The sequence below is a fragment of the Amblyomma americanum genome, chromosome 5 (assembly GCF_052857255.1).
Source record: "Amblyomma americanum isolate KBUSLIRL-KWMA chromosome 5, ASM5285725v1, whole genome shotgun sequence".
NCBI classification, from domain to species: domain Eukaryota; kingdom Metazoa; phylum Arthropoda; class Arachnida; order Ixodida; family Ixodidae; genus Amblyomma; species Amblyomma americanum.
In genome coordinates, this window is record NC_135501.1 from 94722663 (window position 1) to 94744697 (window position 22035).

Sequence of the window (22035 nt, forward strand, 5' to 3'; positions counted from 1 at the left end):
CCTTCCCAATACAGATACCTACGAGGGAGGAACGCGGCCATCTGAAAGCCTTCTTCTTCCAAGAAGTTCAAATCAGGAACTTCGCAAATTGCATGTCGCGTTGATTCATGTATTCTCCCACAAGGAAGCAACTCAAGAACACGAAACTAAACCCATTGGAACTGTAAAAGATGAACGGAAAGCAGAAAAGAACGAGAGTTCAAAATAATTGCGCCCACTTTGCGCAGTGATTCTTGAAACATTGTGCACTTTCGTCTGCGATGCGGCTTAGACTAGGAAGATCTTGTTACTATATTTATTTAATTTATATATTCATTTATACTGCAATCTATTTAAGAGGTTTTCTAGTAGAGCGAAATAAAACCATTAAAAATGATAGAGAAATCGTGTAAAAATGAAAATTACAAATTGCAAAAACACCCATTGAAGTAAAATCAAGAACATAGCAATAAAATATAAGATGGCGCAAGCACTAAACGATATGAACGGGACCATAAGAACGAAGTAAATTGGCAGTGAACACAAAACAAAAACATTGCTTGGAAAACTACAAATCAGGGGCAAACATTCTTGCGCGTAACTGTCTGATACTGCATTAATTGCAACTGTTTTCCTATCGGTAATGTCCGTGGAGAAAATGAGCATGTAAAATCATTAATTGCAAGAAAATAGTTATTGCCACATTATGACCACGGTTTCTTTCGTACGCAGGAGAAAACAATATGATAATGAACATTGGAGGTTTGGTTTTGTTAACTAATTGATACAGTAATATCACTCGCAGTACAGAATCAATTTCAAATGAACCGATGTAATCTCCTCAATTTTTCAATGCGGCGGCAGCTGGTGTGTATGCAACTACTTCTTTATTCCAGTATGATTATTCGTAACGCTAAGCTAATAACTTGCATTTTGGACATCTGTTATAGAATATGCTCACTAATAGAATACCGGAATTTAAGACGTAAGTTCTTGCGGCATTGCCATATATTGGTTTCCAAACTTTATTTCAGTAGTAGCACTTTATTTAAAGATTAAAGAGCACGGTGACCAGCATACAGGCAAATGTTAGCAGTAAATGTTAACAGAGTGCAAGCACCGAGGCTTGAGAGCGCAAGAAGTCGCTGTGGCTGTTATACAGTTTTACTCACTGAAGAGGACATATTGATGGCGGTCGTGAAGGTAAGCTGACTTCCAATGTGTGAGGCACTAAATATCTGTCATGAAATTTAATGAATAGTTTTTTTTCGAAAATTTGTGGAATCTTTTTTGTGAATTTGATAGCAATTGCGCCTGTTTGCTCGCACTCACCTTTTGATGCAGCGAAATTGTTTAGTGTTTTTGTTAGAACGTATTGCGGACCGTTCAAAATCGTCTGGCTGCTCATCAATCTGGATAAGGTAATTTTTCATGTATCTGACGAGAACATGAACGAATAAAGCTGGGCATAATGAAACATTTTTTGTTATATTCATTCTTTATTTATATAACGCAGGAAGCATGACAATCCGACGGGGCTTTATATTCCTCGCGCATAAGTAAAACATCAATGTTGTGCAGAGTGTTTTTGTTTTCTTTTTCGATTACGGCACATAAGGACAATACTCTTCGATCCACGGACTCAGTGAGAGCAAAGTCTCTACCTGTATAGCCTTGAGCGTACATCTGAGTATGACGTGCTAATTACACTCGTGCCCAACTTGTTGGGCCTGGGCAGTTGCCATGTAGCGTATCGCCATATAGCGCCAGTTCTTTCTGCTTCAGGAACACTGATCCTGGGTCCTCTCCCAAGATAAGCAAAAGAAGGCGTCACGCATTCATTCACTACTCTTTAGCTTCGTTTCCAAATAGTCAGGCTAAACACCAGAGAAGATTGTAAGAGAGTCGAGGTACTGAAATCGTTTGGAGACACTTTTCGTGAACATACTGCCATGAATCAATGCAGTTATTGCGCGTCCGGCTGCGCGGAATTCAGGAGCGGGTCCCGCATTCCGGGGATATTTATGGTGGCTATTCTCTCTGTCAAGAATGAATGGTCGCCGGCGGCTTAAGTAGCTTTCTGTTCATTTGTCTTTTCCGCTTGGACCCTGCTTTGGTGCTAACATTATTATGGTCGCGGGCCCTCGTATTTTTACCAAGACGTTTTTCTTGCATTGACTGAGATGCAGAGGGAGGGTCTCGTCGCAGCAACCAGTCAATAACAATTTGTTGTATAAAAGGAATCAGCACAACTTCCCCTTTAAGTAGGCGGGTTTTTCTTCCCTACCGAACATATACTGCTGAGCTGGTCAGTGACAGCTTGTTTGTGCGAGAGAATAACTCTAACGAGCACATCGAAATATCTCTGAATAAATGCGAGCCCCGTTTTACCCCAAAGCGTTTGTAGTGTAGCAACTCATGGAGTCGCCCTGCTCTCTCTTTACTTTTATGCATCCTGAGCGACCGTAATCTGTCGAAAGAGAAAAGGCTTCGCGTCCTTTGGAGTGCTAGATGTGTTGGGGAGGGCCACTAAAGAGCTTAGAAGCATACTCTTTCGGCTGTATACTTTTGACTGCGGCAGTAGATCAAAGAAGTTTTAATGCGGATTACTTCACACGTTTATGGAGAACCTGAGCACGCTTAGAGTTCAAACACGTAAACCTGAAAACGATGTAAAAGCTCACGGCCAGAGAATGTACTCGTGTGCGGTTGAGTAACGTGAACGTGGTCTCTAGCTCCGACGACTCGCAATTTTTATAAACCTGCGCCTCGACGGAAAGTGAAGTCGACAGTTCTTCCAAGCCACTCATTACCCGCAGGGTCTATCTTTGAAGGTGCCTCTTTTACCTCCTACTTCGTAAACCTCGCATACACTGGGAAACCCTACACCGCACCTTCATATTCAGAAACCTGCACAATACTTCTACTTCTAGATTCTAAAACGAAAAAAAGACATTTCTTTACCAGCCGTCCGCAGTGGGGCAAGTGGAGACAGTGGCGGCATATACTGACCGCTACTTGATTGCCTATCTGCCGCCAGTGTTTAGCTGGCAGTTTTGCGTAGCTTAACTTCGGTTAACATACCCTGAAAACAACCCAAACTCAACAACATCGAGCGCCCTGCGATGCAGGTTAACTTAAAAAAGAGGGATAGCTTAGGACTAACCTCATGTAGGTTACGGCGTTTTCTCCTTAAACTCGCATGGTAGCCTGACTAGGGCTTCAGTGTTATCCTTGATGAAGTACCCAGCATGGCTCACGGAACGAAGGGAAATTATAGTTATCGGCGACTCTGAAGGCAACAGTTCGCGCAGTTATGAGTCCCTGCTTCGGAATCACTGCTGTTAGAGCTGCACAAAATAGCAGCAAACCAGCTGTGCAGTGACTGATAGATTGCGGCGTAAATCAGTGTGAGTGCCACCAGGAAAAAAATTCTGTCGTGTGTCTCGCATTAGCCGCTGAGAGAAGCCTCTGGCTCCTCCAGTGAGACAGATGAGTGCGACAACCGCCCTCGACGAGATGCGGGAGAAAAGTCTGCATTCGTGGATGAAGAAGAGGCGGGTAAGTGATGCCGTCAAGTGTGTAGCGATTAGAAGAAAATGGAAGCGGTGCCAAAAGCGAGCGCTCGTCATCTTTTGATCAAACGCGAAGGGCCAAAAAAGGCGAGATATGTGTTACGTAACATAGGAGAAGCCGCCGCGGTGGCTCAGTGGTTATTGCACTTGGCTGCTGTCCCGAAAGACGAGGGTTCAATTCTGGCCGCGGCGGTAGAATTTCGATGGAGGCGAAATTCTAAGGGCCTGTGTACTGTGCGACGTCAGTGCACAATTAAGAAACCCAGGTGGTCTAAATTTCCGGAGCGCTTCACTGCGGCGTCCCTCATAGCCTGAGTCGCTTTAGGACGTTAAACCCTCTTAAAACCAAAACCAAACTAGAGCAACGTAGGAAAAGCATTAAACTTGTTTTCTGACCGTGAAGTCTTTCAAAACAAAAAAGCGCAAATGCACCAAATATAAAACATAAATTCATGGCCTAACCCTTAAAGACAACCAATTTGAAGCGAAATTAATTGCCACAACTTTCAGGAAAATGGGTGCGGCAAAGGGAAAGGAGCGCGAAATGAAAAATTATGAAATAGCAAAGTAACAAATGAAAAAGCGTCATTTATATTACATTATGCTGATGCAGTTCATGGCCTGAGACCATCTACGCGTCAATGAATGTCTGATATTGCATAGGTTTCCTTTAACGCCGCCAATACTAACAGGTCCAGTGCCTATGCTAAATTTGAGTACCTCTCTCAAAATCTACACTTGCGTGATAATGTTAATATCGGAGACAGGGACTGGGCACATGATTTTCAAGTATGAGTATGAATGAAATTGCTTTTCAGGCTGCCAATGCGAAGCAAGTGCGTTTCTTTTGTGAGGACCAATATAACCCGAGAATTAGTCTCAGGGTTTCATATAATTTGTTGCGCACTATTTCACGTCACAACTCCAGAACTGCACCATCAGAGTATTGAGTGCACAGTGCAGTCGTATCAAATATTTGTTTTCGAAGTAACAGAGGTAAAATGTAGGTCACTTCTGACGTAATTTACAAGGACGACGTCGGGAGCAGTGCCATGAAAAATGTTCCTTGTTCTCGTTACCGTTGAATTATCATGTCTAACACTGTTGAAAAAATTTTTGAATATTGAAAAATTGTAAGTTACTGCTAATGAATATTGGAAATAATGATCCATTCTTCGGAAGTGTAGAAAAATCTTCATGTCCTAGTGTTTCCATCGGTCGCACTGCGCAGTTAGCTGGTGTAAAAAAACCAGTAGGTAACGCTTTTGAAGTTAGCAACAACGTTATTAGGAAACAAATGCTAGCCTGGCAAAAAGAAATGCCAGCCTGCCGACGGGATAACCCGCCATTGTGGCTTAATGGTTAAGACTCTTGTCTACTGAATCGGAATACCCGGCTTCGACACCGACCGCGGCTGCCGCGTGTCGATGGATGCGAAACGCAAAAGGCGCCTGAGTTGTTTGCGATGTCCGTGAATGTTAAAGATTACCAGGTGGTCGAAATTATTCCGGAGATGACCACTGCGGCACTTCTTTCTTCCTTTCTTTCTTCTTTCAGTCCCTTCTTTATCCCTTCCGTAATGGCGCAGTTCGGGTCTCCACTGAGATATGTGAGACAGTTACTGTGTCCTTTATTTTTCTAAAAACAAATTTGAAATTCAATTAAAATTTCGCAGGATGTCTGCACTTATATTGATTCTTAAATCGAAATATTGCAATATATAGAAAAATTGCCTTCATAAAGACTTTCGCGTTAAAGATTGCTTTAGTTGCTTTATTTATTTATTACTTCTATTTATTTATTTATTTATTTACTTCACTATACTACAGGCCCGATTGGCCGAGGCAGAAGGCGCATAAAATAAAAACTTAACACTTACAAATAAATGTCCACAATTGTTGGACATCATCAAAGCTCTCTGCAGTTCTTCCGCATTGTATGTTGATTCATAACACAAAAAAGAAAACATCTGCGCTAAATATGCCGTTTCCTAAGCACTAAGAAATGATATGTTTTATTTTCAATATAATGTTGCGATATAAAGGTTCTTAAAGGTACAGACGTTACCACAAAACAATAACGATCCCTAAAGCGGCATGCTAGCGACGAGCACCAAATTCGATAAGTAATGGCTAGCCACATGAGTAAACAGAAAAAAGAAGAGCGTCACGTCGTTAGCCGAGGGAACCACCGAATAAGCAGCACCCAATCAGGGAACATAATCACGAGGCCAGTTGTTCAGCGTGACCTCATTGGGTCGAGGCCCCATTACCGAATGTGAACGTGTCCAGAAGTTAGGGTGGGAACAAATTGCGTCTAAAGGCGGGAAAAAGGCAGAAGGGGAAGAATAGAAACAATCTCTTGTTGAAGACGAAATGGAATTCTGCTTTATTTTGTACGCCTTGGCGAGAACAGCACATGCCGCCATGATTCTGAGTAGTATATGAAAAGAAAAATAACTGTCCAAGGTACAAAAGAAAAGAAACAATAAAATGCGAACTGCAACAACGAATTTTGTTAAGTACCTTCTTCTGGTATCGCAGTAGCTTGGTCAGTCCTACGTGTAACAAAGGAGCCAGCACTGTGTTTCTGTAATGAGAGGTGTACCCTAGATTGCGACAATCGGTTATAATAAAATTTCCCCTACTTCTAGGTCATCATTAATCGGGCTTCTTAAGCAAAAAAAAATTAAGGTAACGCTGCTCTGCCCGCACCACCACAGGCACAACTGGTGCACTTCCAGGAAAGATAGTCAGGCGAAGAGAGCTGACGAGGTCCGCATACCAAACAACTTAACTATCGCGTGTAATGGCCGGACAACGGAACCTGGGAACGAGTTGGAACAGCTTAGAAGATATGAAATATTTTCTTGCATGGCTTTTGAGAGCTACACGCTCCCAAAATCTTGCTCAATAAATATTCACGTACAGAATATTAGACGTTGAGCCAGTGAGTGCTCAAAAGTATTAAAAATTTGAAACAAGGTGCATTTATCTGCATTTATATAACCTTGATCGTTCTCCTTTTTAAACTTTTCATCGTGAAGCTTAGCGCTCTTAATGCTTAAGCCGACGAATATGTCAGCCTACAAAAATGTATTATGATTGATTATTATATATGCTATAAATGCATTGCATGATGTCGATGATGTGTTACACTGCTTATCTTTGTATTATTGCCGACACTGCTGTATATAAAGAATTTAATCCCTAGATAATCTCAAGGTTTTTCAAATGACACCGCGGAACTACGCAACGCCAGAGCTTGCTGTGTGGCAGCCTGTTCGATGCGGGAATAGTTTGGACTGCCGTGTGCCAGTGTGCTGCCCATAATCCAACGATTCGGAAATGCATACCAGCTTGTCGCGTTGAAATAACCGTGCTAGACAGCTATGAAGCGATCGCCCTTTCATCCCGTTTCCTATGCGAGCTTGAATACATGCCGATAAATGGACTCAAGTGCATAGCATCCAAAAGGAGAAAAAAATATATTGAAATTTGCTTCATTCACGTCATTCTCTCTTTATTTATATTAACATTTTAACATCACATTTTTCATAATGTAAGTAACCAAATTCAGGTAACGCTTGCAATTTGCGAGCATTATATTAGGGAGATGTCCTTGACGAGCGACACAAATTCACGCTAGTCCCTATTAACTCACATTCATTACAACTCGTAACCACGAACTTTAAGGAATATACAGCCGTAAATATGGACAGCACGAAAGGAGCACTAAGCTGTTTTTTGACATATGAAAACGCATTTATCAACATTAGTTACTCAAACGCAGATAGAAAAAACACGAGAGAGAACATGAACGATCGCAAATCATCAACCGTGACTCATAAAATATTTACAAAAAGAACATCTGCGTCGAGCATCACCTTGATCGCAGTGACAAATCCTCTCATTATATCATATATATACAGGTAACTTGAGGAGCCAGTACTTCCAACTCGAGGCATGGACTGCAAAGAGCGCAGCCTCCTACTGAGACTCAGGGTAGGCTGCGCCAACACCGGCTCCCGCCTTTTCCGCATCGGCCTCTCTGACTCCCCGGGTTGCTCCTTCTGCACTTACCCGGAAGAGACTGCCCAACACCTCCTGTGTGCATGCCCTGCCCTTGTCTCCGCAAGGACTATCATGGAGGCTGGCTACCGCTCCCTGGGCCTCCCCTGCACATCAGCGGACCACCTTCTCTTCTCCGGCTGTCACAATCCTGCCAAAGCCCTTCGGCACCTCCTCAACTTCCTGGAGGCCTCCGGCCTCTCTGGCCGCTTATAGGCCACAGGGGACTGCGTATGTCATTCGACATTATCATTGCGGCTGCGCGCCTACCCTTTCCTTTCAATCTTTTTTCCCCTCCCCTCCTCTTTCTGCGACACGCCGGCAGTGGGCGTGGAGGCTAGTCCTCCAGTAGACAAGCCCGTGTCTCCCTCCTTTTCATCCTTCCCAACAATCACTGAAGAAGAAGAAGAGTCAGTACTTAGCATCCTAAGCTCAAGTTTTCACTGAATTCTCTATAAACTACTGAGCAAAGTGTTAAACGTGGTTTTGGCATTGTGTGCACTTCGGTTTTATGCTCGGATATGAAAATCATAAAGGTTTTGCTCTGCTGGACGAGACTACTGCCAAAAGACATGGGCTTTTTCTTTGTGTACAGCCGTTCTTCATTGGCACGTTAAGCGCGACGCAAGTTGAGAGCGCGAAAGCTTATATTGCTGAGACCGTTACTGCGCGTTTTATCATCTGGTAACTTTTTCTTCATCGGAATGCTAAGCGTTGAAAGAGAATAGGCGCCAGATATTTCATTACAGAAATTTTTACGAATATCTTTGCTCTCAGCGTATTCATAAAAATATTAACCGAAAGCTCTTTTAACTGAATTTATAGTGATCCGCTGAAGACTGTTTAGTCCTGCGAGTAAACTATAACAACAAGGAGCTACAACGAAAGTGGCATGTTCTACTCCTCTCATTAAACTGCTTTAAAGGTTGGAATGAAAGGCAAGATTTCTCCAACCGCAGCTGCAAAGATGAAACGTGACTTACGTTCTTGCTCCCTTTCTTCTGCCACTCCTCCTTCCACGATATCAACTATAGCTGATTTTGTGTATAAGTGACGAGAAAACTTTATCGCGTCATGGCTTGCGCTGTGTAGTGGGATATATACAGCACCCCTAAAGTTCAAAGTTTGTTTAGTGGGTCGTAGAAGTATCGTGCTCACCACTGAGAAACATGGTAGCCTCATAGCTGTCTCAGCAAACAGAATATACGCCTGAAAAAAAGGAACTATAGCATCAGAACTTTTGACACTCCCTGTACATTGCTCACCTAACCGGTAATATCGGACCATGAGCGACACTCAAAACGCATGGGTGCCGCTGACTGACAGTATGTGCTTGGGTATTTATTGACAATATATCCCGACCGATTCTGGCACGGAGGGTTAACTCACTGTTTAACACTGAGTTTAGCATACTCCGCATATCATGGGGCTGTTGCGCACACCACACTTAGATCATTTAACGGTTCTTCAAGGCGTCTTGTAAAAAGTAGAGGATTATCAATATTATCTTTTGATTTTTTATATAATAAGGCATGGATTGAAAACGCCCATGAACGTTTATTCCTTGCCTTTGTCACGGATCTCTCCGGAGAACACTCGAACCGAAAGAATGGACTATGCGACCGGTGTACCGACACAAACGCACATTTAATACACCCTACGTGTCACACGCACTACAACACAAAACAAACAAAACTAGCACAAAACCCAAACACTATAAATACACCCGACCCGGGCACACTGCTACCAGCGTCTACTATTAGCGTTCTACTATTCGTGGTCGGCCTTCGTGCTCACGGTTGGTTCGGTGCGGCTGCGGCGTTGTATGGATCCAGTAGCCGGCGTCGAGGCGGTGTTCGACGTGCTTGGGCTGGCGTCGCTGGCGGTGTCGCTGGCTGCGTAGCACAAGGTCCTGGTCCAAGCGCCTGTGGAGGTGATACCAGCGTTGTCGGTGTTGGGGGCACTACCCGGTTGGGTGGCAACAACGCTGGAGACACCCCTGGTCGTAGCAGGTGGTCGCGTACTCTGTTGATTCCCAGGAACGGGCTCAGGCACGGCAGGAAGTCCACGATGCGAAGCCGTAGAACGCGAGCTCACCGGAGCAGTAGCCGGCGCCGCTTTGTGTACCTGCCGACGTGTCCCTGACCTTCCGGAGCCTCCGCTTCTCTGCTGTACCCCCCCCCCCCGTGCCTCGCTCTCACTCGCCCTTTTATAGCCTTCACATTAGTACACGTAAGCCTTGTCGTCGTCTTCTTCTCTTCTCCACCAATCATCTCTCTCCACCTCACCGAATGCTTCTCCACCAATTATTTCTCTCCACCTCACCGAATGCTTCTTCTTCATCTTCTTTATTCTTCGCTTAATCCACGTTGTCTTCTTCACACCTCTTTCTTTTAAAATTTAATATGGCTCCTTCAATTATATGTAACAAGGGCCCCCTCTCAAGAGTTTTTCCATGGAAAACTGCTCACGTCATCTTCTCTTCAAGCTAGCCAGCTAAACGACTATCTTCTGTGGCGATTCTGGACCCAGCACACACCACACCGCAGATGTCCAGCAGACACCAAACGCACACCACTAACACGGCACACCAAATTGCGTTTTCAGAACACTAACACACCACTGCCGTTGTCCGTACAGAGTCCTTAATAAACATGTTCGTGTCCACAACACACTCTCTTGTATGATCACATAACATCAACAACAGCAAAAACAAACACAAGGTAAATCTCAGAGATACATAAACACCGCAATAACAAGATACATCCCAGAGATATCTAGAGCTATTCAGTTGGCTCTACTAATGAAGTCCGCTGCAACGTTATCTCTGCCTTTAATATATTCGACCTGAAATGAGTATTCCTGCACGGCCAATTTCAATCTCATGACTTTACTATTGTTCATTTTGGCCTTGGTTAAGTATTCAGGTGGCTGATGATCTGTTCGAATCCTGACATGTCTTCAATAACGATTTAATGTGGAATTTCTTTACCGCCTGCACCACCGCCAAACATTCCTTTTCAACAGTAGAGTAGTTGCGTTCACTAGCCGATAATCTCTGGCTTGCAAAAACACCGAATGTAGCCTGCGATTCTCTTCTTGCAAGAGCAGGGCTCCTAACGCTCGGTCTGGTGCATCAGTGCGAAGCACAAACTACCTAGATTCGGAGCAAGCAGGACAGGCGGTTTTGCAATGTGCCCTTTTGACATCACGAATGCATTTTCATGTTCAGCAGTCCACTTTAGCTTATTGCTTGCCCCCTTCTTAGTGAGTTCGACAAGCGGGTTGGCTATGTGGGCATAATCGGGAATAAAGTCGCTGTAGTATCCCGTTAGACCCAGGAAAGACTGTACTTCTTTCTTGGTAGTCGGTGTCTGGGCCTGCTGTATTTTCTCCAAGATGTCGTCTTTCGTCGCGATGCGGCCCATCCCCAGCTTGTGTCCGAGAAAAGAGATGGCTTCAATGCCCACCCCACATTTTGCCGGTTTTATGGTCAACCTGGCTTGCTGAATTCTATAAAATAGTTTTTCCAGCGCAATTACATGCTCTTCCCACGTATCTGTTGCCACAAGGATATCATCAATAAAGTGTTCTACATTTTGAAGCCCATCCAAACCTTCCTCATCAGCTTCGTGAATATTGCAGATGCTGTCTTCAAACCAAAAGGCATGAATTTAAACTCGAATAAACGCACAGAGCACGAAAAGGCAGTCTTCTCTTCAGACGAATCTTCTATAGGTATTTGCCAATACCCTTTGGTAATTCAAATTTTGAAAAAAAATCTTTGTGAGCCACCTTAGCGAACATCACGTCCGCTCTTGGTATGGGTTCTGCATCGGGTACTATGATGTCATTTAGCCGACGACAATCTAAACACAGTCGGCTAATACCATCGGGTTTTTGACAACCACGAGAGGCGCATTGTATGCTGACCACGACCTCTCAATCACACCAAGCTCCAACATATCCTGCAAATCATTTTCAATTAATTCTTGAACTGCTAAAGGTGGTGGGTATTGCTTCACGCTGATTGGTCTATCTGTAGAGAGATCTAGTCTACAACATAAGACATCCGTTTTGCCCCGCACATCCGAAAACACCTCCCCTTTGTTTTGCAGTAGGGCCTTTATCTGTGATCTTCGGTCTTCATTCAAATTGAGGTTTATTAGTACCCTATTCCATCCTACAGTTTTCTTCCCACAGCACGTGGGCACATCGACATCATCTGTCTCCTCGGCTACTACCGAGCATGCTACTTTGGGGGCGCACTGCACGGGACCTCTTTCTTCGTACTTTTTGAACATGTTTGCATGCAAATCCTTCATCGTGTTAGTTATCAATAACTCATATTCCAAGTCAATTTTATTCTTAGTCACATGATAAGGGCCTTTTCACTGCATCCGTAACTTACTATGATCCGTGGGTAGCAGGATGAGAGCCTTGTCGGCCGGTTTCAGATTCCTTTGAGTGGCTTTCTTGTCTTAGTAGGCCTGATAGCATTCGCGCGCCCTTTCCTGGCCTTGATGTGGGAGCCTGCATGTTTCTTCCAACTTGTCCCGCAACTCAAGAACATATGTGTATGTTGTCTTGAGATCTGATGCAATCTCCCTATTAGCCGGCAGCTCCTTGAGTATTGTAAGTGGACCTCTAACGGTTCTCCCATACGACATCTCGAAGGGCGAGAAACCAAGACTCGTTAGCGGTACTTCGCGGTAAGCAAAAAAAAGAGCTGGAAGATATCTATCCCAATCAGTAGGTCTCTCCTGGAACATTTTCTTGATCATATTTTTGAGGGTGCCGTTGAACCGCTCTGCAAGCCCGTTACACATGGGATGGTTAGGCATTGTCAGTAACTCCCTTACTGACAAAAGGCGGTTAACCTCCTCCGTTTGTTCCGAAGTGCAGTTCGAGCCCCGGTCACTAAAAAATTCCCTCGGGAACATATAACGCGAAAACATTCCCATAAGATTCTCCGCCAATTGTATACTGTCAATAGCCCTCAGTGAAATAGCGTCAGGATAACGAGTGGCCACGTCAACCAGAGTAAGCACATATATCTATTGCCTTTGGTGGATACTGGAGAGATTCGCCCCGCAATGTCAATAGCCGCTCGCTGAAACGGTAGGTCGATGGCGGGCACCTTCCCCAGAGGTACTGGACCAATTCTTCACTTCGGAACTGTGCGCTGGCACACGTCACATGAGCGGACAATGCGCTTAACGTCACTCTGAACACACGGCCAGAAGAACTCCTCTGTGATCCTAGGCACCGTGTTTTAACACCGTGGTGTCCGGCGATATTGGCGTCATGTCCTAGGCGTAGCATAGTCTCTCGCATATCTGTTGCTAACACCAGCTGTTGGACTCGCCTTCCTGAACTAAATATCAATTCCCTGTGCAGAAAACCGTTTACCAATTGATATTTGAATGACGTACGACTCTTCTTTTTTTTCACTTTTCCCCGACTCTTTCGAAGCAGGCCTTCAGATTCGTGCCTTCTTTTTGCCTAATTGCGATTTCGCTCGGTGTTACACTCAGGCACATCGCAACAGGAGTAGAGAATGGACGCTGCGTTGCTCGGGCTGTCGCTTGAGCTCTTGTCTCCATTGTCGACGAGACTATGACTGCACCCGTCTGTGCTATGGCGGGCCTTTGCTCCTTTGCATGTTCCTCAACGTCGAGCATCCTCCACTCGGGATCGGGGTCTTCGACACTTCTTGCACCCCTAATGTTTCCCAACATGAGATCGTAGATGGGTTTGTCTACGCATTTTGCCACTACCTGCCCAGTATAATATGGCGTCGACACTAGAATCTTCGCTTCAGGAAGGTAACTTACTGTGCTCTCTACAAGAGTGACGGCTGACGCTTCCCCCGCAAGATCCTCGTCCTTCACTAGGCTTCTCTCAACCAAAACTGTGTTGGCTCCGCGGTCTCTAAGCACCAATATAGGACGCTCCCCTATTTGCCCAACCACCACTGGCATTGCTGCTTTCGACTTGGGTGTTCCACTCACTGTTTCATTTTCCAGCGGCGTTTGCTCTCCTTTCAGCTGCGCAAATTCGGATGGCGTGACGAGTTCTTAACTAGAGTGACATCGCCCGCAGCTTGGTCCTGAGTTCTGTATCGGCCCTCATCCAGAGTATGACCCCTCCTCTTACAACCTTGACGCACAACCTGTTCTTTTTGGGCAGCACTACTAGTCCGACAGTCAACTGCACGGTGTCCTACCTTGCCATCGAGAAAACACCTTACTGGCGCCTTAGAAGCACCGACATATGCTCTTGGTTTTGCCGCATCTGTCTCTAGGGTCTCTTGGGTTTCCTCCTTTGCCTTACTAAAATTTCTTAGCCCTGGAGCTATGAGGAATTAGTCTGCAGCGTCGGCGAACTCTTCCAATGAACACAACTTTCTCTCCTTCAGCAATAGCGCTAGCTTTGAGCTGCAACACACTAAAAATTGCTCTGTGACCAGCTTGTCACGCACCCCTTCAAAACTCTTTTCAGTGTTTGACATATAAAGTCACCTATCAGAATAGTTTTCAGCTTGCAGGAAAACTGCTTAGCGGTTTCCGAATCCTCAGGTTTCGCTGTGCGAAATCTCTTACGATAACCCTCTGCCGTAAGCCTGAATCTTTGGAGGAGTGCCTTTTTGTCTTTCTCGTAGTCCATGGAATCAGCAGCAGGCATCCTTCTAAAGACATTCAGTGGCTCTCCGACTAAACACATGAATAATGCCGTGGCCCATTCACTGCGCTCCTAGCCTTGCCCCAAAGCTATCCTGGCAGGCTCGCCACTTATCTTTGTCACGCATCTCTCCGGAGGACACTAGGACCGAAAGAATGGACTGGGCGACAAGTGTACCCACACAAACGCACATTTAATACACCCTACGTGACACACACTATAACACAAAACTAACAAAACTAACACAAAACGTAACGACTATCAATACACCTGACCCGGGCACACTGCTACCAACGTCTACTACTAGCGTTCTACTATTTGTGGCCGGCGTTCGTGCTCACGGTTGGTTCGGTGCGGCTGCGGCGTTGTATGGATCCAGTAGCCGGCGTCGAGGCGGCGTTCGACGTGCTTCGGCTGGTGTCACTGGCGGCGTCGCTGGCTGCGTAGTACAAGCTCCCGGTCCAAGCACCCGTGGAGGTGATGCCGGTATTATTGGCGCTGGGGGCACCACCCGGATCGGTGGCAACAGCGTTGGAGACACCCCTGGCCGTTGCAGGTGGTCGCGTCCTCCGCTGACTCCCCTGAACGGGCAGAGGCACGGCAGGAAGTCTATGATGCGTAGTCGTGGAACGCGAGCTCACCGGAGCAGTAGCCAGCGTCGCTCTCTTCCAGCCGATGTGTCCCTGACCCGCCGGAGCCTCCGCTTCTCTGCTGTTCCCCTCCCCCCCCCCGTACCTTGCTCTCGCTGGCCCTTTTATAGCCTTCGTATTCGTAAACGCATGCCTTGTCGTCGTATTCTTCTTCTCTTCTCCACCAATCATTTCTCTCCACCTCACCGAATGCTTCTCCACCAATCATTTCTCTCCACCTCACCGAATGCTTCTCCACCAGCCATCTCTCTCCACCTCACCGAATGCTTCTTCTTCAACTTCTTTATTCTTCGGTTGATCCACGTTGCCTTCTTCTCGTTTTTTTCTTTAAAATTTAATTAAGGCTGTTTCAAATATATGTGACAGCCTTGTTGCCGGAAGTGAAGCTGATTGAAACATACACAATTTGCTTCAGAGGCGCATGCCGGAAACCTTCAATTAAATATAGTTTGCGTGCTGTATATATAGCTCATCACACTTGATAGATGTGTAATACGACAACTTTCGTAAGTCATGATACACGGCAAACAACTACTCGTTGGCGTATGAAATATTCTTCGTTGGATTTACTATCGCGCACAACGATCCTACGAATTAAAATGAACACCCGGAAAATATATGGCAACAAAAATTTGACATTCAATCTCCAAAGACTAGACGTTTTGGGTTCCCTAGGGAGCATACCAAGTATTCCGTGTATCTAAGAACGACAGTTTGTGTTCTCGGATTTCGCAGAAAACCCCGAACATTAGCCGTTTTTCTTTGATTTTTAGAACGATATGTAACTGTTTATTTTACCATGTGCCAAACAGGCGTTGTTGACTCACAAGCAGCACTACACGATAAAAATTGGCAACGCTTTTCATATTCTGAAAATCAAAGAAATGCTGAGATTCAGCAGTTTGCTTGTTCTACTGGGGACAACAGTTTCCTGGATGCGAGTTCTAGGAAAAAGGTTCATTTTAGCGCCACCCCGCTACCCATGTCGCCTGATATTGTACAAAGGCATAAAAGGCTTAAATGCTTCTTCCTGTCTTCAGAATATTTGAGGTGACGGGGTATCGAGGTACGAGGAGCTACAATAAACGTTTTTTCTAGACCTCGCGTCCCGGAAACTGTTCCCCAGTAGTACATTCTTCCTGCCATACACGCATTAAAAGTTCACATCATAATAATGTTTTCTTCAGAACGACTAAAAATGTAACGCAGTGAGTGCACGGTGCAGTGCGAAGTGTTTTAGGTGAGACATTCAATAATATTAAAGATAGGCTTTTTCGGGCGAAATATTTGGTTTTTGCAGCATAATATTACGAACGTCGGCAGACACCGCAATGCCGGTCAACTGCCATAACTTTTAAGCTGGTAACTAATTTCTGGTAACCAAACTTTTAACTATCACAGATACACAACTAGATGCAAATATTGATTTGTAGCCGGGGGTTTTAATCGCCATATCAGAATTTAGAATTTCGAAAACACAACTATCCTCGCCACTGTGGCTCGTCAAAATTTCGATGCATCGTGCTAAGTACATGCGCTTTTGAAAGCATGCAAGCAAAGCAACCCCTCCAGTGCACATAACTATAATCGAAAAACCAAAATTTTGTCGAGCCACAGCGCCAAGTGTATTGGCGTTTCCGAAATTCTAAAACCTGAGGTGGCTATACTAACGATTGGCTACAGATTTCTAATTACAACTAGGCACCAGAGATTTAGTTAAAAAGGGAATTATTAAATATTACTTGACCAGCTTACTACTTAGCATGGTTCACCAGTTTTCAGGTGTCCGCCAACACTAGTAATAATATGCCACAAAAGCCAGCCTTATTTTTTTCCTCAAAAAGCCTATTTTTGAAATTGTTGAAAGTGTTTGCTGAAACAACCGGTATGCGGTTGTGTTTAACGCCACCGCCAAAGGTTTTGCGACCAAAGAACAATATACCACTTCGACTTGTTAACGTCCTAAAATATAGGTACTAGCAGAATAACACGCGATATTAATGTGCGAATTTTCAATTGATAACTAAATCAAGTTGTTTATGAGCAATTGTAGGTACAAATTTGTCAACACATAAAAGGATGAAAATTTCGTCTGGATTGAAAAGTAAAGAAAATTCTACTTGCATAGTGATATATTGGCGTTTGTGAGGACTAATTTTTGGCTCCTAATGGAAAAACAGCCTTGGGGGTTGCGAATCATTGCCATTAATGAAGCGCAGAAAGAGAACCTATTAGCGAATGACCTTACGTCTGCCTTAGGGTGCAAGTAAGCGTTCAGAACCCAGTGTGTACGGTATGGCCCGCCTACGAATGTCTGCAGGCGACATTTCTCATTACCGGTCGGGACTTGTAATCGCCCAGTTCTGAGAAGGCATGCGATCTTGAGGAAGGTTGTTTTTTTGGTTTTATACCATATCCACTTGTTTACCAGATGAGATTTACGGCACGCGCCACCTTGTGGTATCTGATTTGGAGCAACCTTGAAACAATACATGAATAAATATTTCACGAATCAGCACGTACTGACGCAGTGAGTACAAGCCGGAAGACATCCTAACATAAAATTAAGCGAATACAGTATGCTATTGAATGGTATAACGTCGTTCTCTAATACGCTCTTGCATAAGTGAATCTTTTGGATTTTGAGCAGCTTATCAATACAGTTGTGTAATATTCAAGTGGGACTAGCGTACAACATTCCATACGAAATTCACTAGTACAGCAGCCTGCAATGAGCAACAGGAAATAATAGCAGAAACAACAGTAAACTGAAGCGGAGGCAAACTAAAAAAAATGTTTTGTGACTAGAACATAAAATTATGTTTTCTGTTGTGTTTCCTTTCACAGCAGGTGTCGGTTCTTTGCTATGCCGCTGGTCTCTGAAATAATAACCGACGTGTAAAATAGACACTATAACATCATTTTTTCGGCAAAGCTTGAACATGGCATTTGATCACAAAAAACCAGCTTTTTAAAGATTTAAAAATCGACTTCTCGTTTCTGGTGCAAAATATATAAACTGCCACACTCAAACGGCAATGTTCAATTTGAAATGCTACTGTGCTGACAATGACGGGTCTCAAAAAAATCTTTCCTGTCATACTCAAATCTTCGAATTAGCAACCGACCTTCGTCGTTCTCTGCACTCATCGCTGTGCCTTTATGCAGTGATTGTGATTTTTTTAAAAAGCATTTGATCGCGTCCCCCAAGCCATTTAATGGTAAAAGTGCGCAATCTCAAACTTCATTAAAAGAACAACCAACCTGATTGAACAGTTTTGAACCAACCGTTATCAGTGCATCAAACTACAAAATCACATCTCGAGCCGTGGAAGCGTCGCATAAGGGGCAACACAAGGGTGTTGGAATTGGGTTCGGAGTCGCTACCGACGGGACCACAGGTCAAGAACGACGGTTGCTCCGAACACCGCCACCACCACCACCACCAGGCCAGGACTGCCGACGAGTAAAAGGACTTCGATGTGGAAGGAAGATTACTGGAGGGTTTATAGACATTAATTACATAGGTAGAGGTCAAAGGGAACTTCTCTCCGAAGAAAGGATCTAAAGAGAGGCTTAAAGAGCCTTAAAAGGGAGCATGATCTCTAAATGGGGCCCACAAATGAAGCACCCAAAAAGGAACACGACTGAGCGTTACATGGGAGCACAGAAGAGGAGCACACCAGAAGAGCACGATTTTCACTGCACTCGCTGTCCAGTTTTATACAGTTCTTGTTCCCCAGATTCCCCAGGTTGAAGACGTTTCCGCCAGGGTGGGAGTGGCTGATACTTGTATTATTAGCACGCACAAACACGCTGATTTCCTGGCTTGCAGTATCAACTCCAACAAACAGAAAGCACCAAACCACCAACAAAGGAAAGCATAGATGGGACGTTCCGAACAAAAAAGTACTGCCCCAAGCGCAAGCGCCCTGAATTCACTCCAGACACACCAGGCTTCCTTCTAATGTCAAGCCAAATCCTGCTCGCGAATAATGATCCCTCAATTTTTCCCAAATTTAGGATCAAAGCTAGCGTCCGCGTCATATCTGAGGTCGCAAAGGACAGACGGCCACGTTGTACGATAAGCGGTGGTATGTCAAAGGCTCCAAATTTTGAATAGAAACTTCAATCCTTATTAATCAAAGCTCTGATCCCCCTAAACCACCCGAATATCGAAAGTCTGCTTAAAATTTTGGCCCACACTCAGATTATTCTGCAGGTTTTTATCAAAGAAGCTTGATCGCTCGAGACTGAGAATCAACGGCTCCGGTTGAACTCGCAAAGATGCGACTACGCATCAAAAACCTTACTCACTCTCGTACTAGCGAGATGCTTCCCTTAAACTAATTTTGACAATGTTATACCTGGTCACCCTCATCTATGCACAAAGCTGCTACAGCTGTTCTCTTCAGAATTCTTCGGCCTTACTATAATCGGTTAGCCTCCGAATAACACCAACGGCTAATAAACCACACGCCGCTAAACAGAATTACTCAAATGTACCCAAATACACGTATTTTCATTGACTACGCAATGCACTAGCTACATTTTCGTTATTGTAACAACAAAGCCCTCGTATCGCGACCAAGTTTAGCACGTCTGAAACTACTAAAGATACAAAGCAAACCTGTTCCAAAATTTCAAACACACAGAAACTTCCTAGGTCTCGCGAATCTACCAACGCAAAAAACTAATTGTCTACTCTGAAACTGTCGTCGCTGTATTCTTGTGATTGTCCTTATCATTTGGTAGCACGGCAATTCGATACTCATATCTAATTCAAAGGGAATAGCCTCTGCCGCAATATAAGAGAAAATACGTCTATATCCGATCAACTCAAAACCTTTTCCCAAACAACGTAGCGTTTCCATCTCCGATTTCACGCACCCACATAAAAGAGGAATAAAAAAACAGCTACTTCGATTGGCTACGCGGGGTGCAAGTTGGCTCACCTCTCCCGTTTTGAAAGGATTAGTTTTTCCGATGCACCCGCCGAGGTCGCGCTCTGACTGCTTGTACTTCTGTCAACTCGTCACAAAAGGCAACTGAAAACCGCCGTTCTTGACCACCCCTGTCATCTCCGCGCCCCCTCGACGCGCTCAGGAGGCCTTGGGAAAGCATGCAGAGTTGGGAACCGACTCCTTTGTATGAACCGCTTCCAGCATTAGAAGCTACCCTTTTTTCTCGTCGCAAGTAAGCTCGGCTACGCTTTCGCCCTGCGCGCTTCCCTGAATCCCGTGCGGAAACTAGACCCGTCCTTCTCAAGTACACGCGCGGAACCCGCCTGCATACCTGGCCTCTGTTTCTGGAGGCACTCGCACGCCTCCCCAGAATGTCACGCGACTTAGCGTGTTGTGAGCTTTCGGGCCGTTTTGCTTTTTTCTTTACCGCGTTTTTGTCTGGCGTCGAGGTCGAGGGGGAGATGGTGACTTTGCACCGCGAGGGCGAGGTGGAGCCAGTGGAGAGTTGGTGCCCCTAGGATGTGGCTTCACATTAGGACGTGGTGGACCTCCCACACAGGGTCGTGGGGACTTCGCGCCACGTTGTCGTGGCGACTTCCCACCACGGGGCCATGGGGACTTCACACCACGGGGCCGTGGGGAATTCTCACCACGGGGCAGGGGGGAGTTTGCTCCTCGGGGACGAGGCGACTTCAATGCCCCTCATGGCTGAGGCTTTGCGGGTGGACGCCCGGCCGTGACATGCCTGGAGGACCACCGATGCGAGGAGAACCGGCAATAAGGGGTGATGCTCCGCCACCTCCCGGTCGTGGCATGGCACCTCATGTAGGGCCACCCATGGGGGCTGGAGGACCACGTGCCAAGCGAGGCCGTTGGGAGGGACCGCCAAGTACGGCCTCCTACTACCAGGACTCGTACTACAACAATGGCGCAAGCCAGTACTATGGAAACAGCACTGGCTATGACGATGGCTACGGGCAAGCACCTGTCAGCCAGTACACCCATCAATACCCGTACAATGCGCCCTCTGACATGATGGTAAATAGCTACCAGAGCCAGGGAATCGGCAGTGCAGGCGGATATGGCGACGGTTCTGGTGGCTACAACAGAGATTACTCCAAACCACCGTTGCAGAGGGGAGGCGGCGACTTCAGAAGCAGTGGCGCTGGATATGCACCTCCTGCACCTTCCGCTGGTGGCTACGCTAGCAGCTACGACGAGAGGGGATATGTGGGCAGACAGGGCAACTACGGCGGAGCACGTCCAGCGGTCGACAGCTTCAGTGGAGGTGGTCCCCGATCAGACGATTGCTATGCCTCCTATGACAGCTATGGTGGAGGAACGTATGGCCAGTCTCGGGATAGCTATGGAGGCGCGGGCCGCTATTATGAGTGCAGCAAGCTGTCAACTCTTGCTTTTTGAGAGCAGGCTTAGAAGAGCACCAGTGACACATTTTTCACGTTTGAAAGAGCCTCCACCATGCTCGCCTCCATCCATCTTCAACTTACCATCACGGCCTTGCTCGAAAAAATTTAGATGCAGGCACTGCACTTTTTGTTTCCCTAACACCACATGTGAAGTTCGTGCTGTGTAATTTACTGTTCATTTCTCAATTCCTCACATGCAGCATATTTTGTTTCATTTTTTTTAGCATAGCCAGGCGGTTTGGAAGGCCACATGTGCACTGTAATAGGCACTCCCAAGTCTTTATTTGTATGTGTGTTCATGTGAGCCTGGCATTCTGTTATAAAAAATAAATAACTCGTTTGCGCTCCTGCAACTCTGCCTCTTGTTTCTGCAGCTCTGCCTCTCGTTTCTACCTTTCCATTTCCACTGCTCTTTTACGCTCCTTTTTTTTCGCCCATCATTTCGTGTTATCCGAGGCAATTTCGAAATCATCGTCTAATTCTGTCTCAAAAATTTTGATTGCCTGGATAATGTCCGAATTTTTCGCGCTTTCCTCCACATCCACTCCTAACTCATCGCACAAAAACCACAGATCTGCCCTCGACAACCTCGTCAGGTCCATGGTCGCTGCCTTTACATATTGGTTTTGCTCGCTCATGGTGATTCTGAGCTACTACCCCTGTGCTACAGATAAACACCAGATCAA

The 22035-nt window shown here is 45.4% G+C and overlaps 1 protein-coding gene across 1 annotated transcript; it reads left to right on the forward strand.

The window, feature by feature from the left end:
• Window positions 1-1167: 1167 nt before the first annotated feature.
• Window positions 1168-21344, forward strand: LOC144134049 (uncharacterized). Its single transcript, XM_077667047.1, is given in 4 exon segments — window positions 1168-1182; window positions 3435-3540; window positions 20372-20647; window positions 20650-21344. Coding segments are annotated over 4 exon segments (1092 nt in total).
• The last annotated feature ends 691 nt before the right edge of the window (window positions 21345-22035 follow it).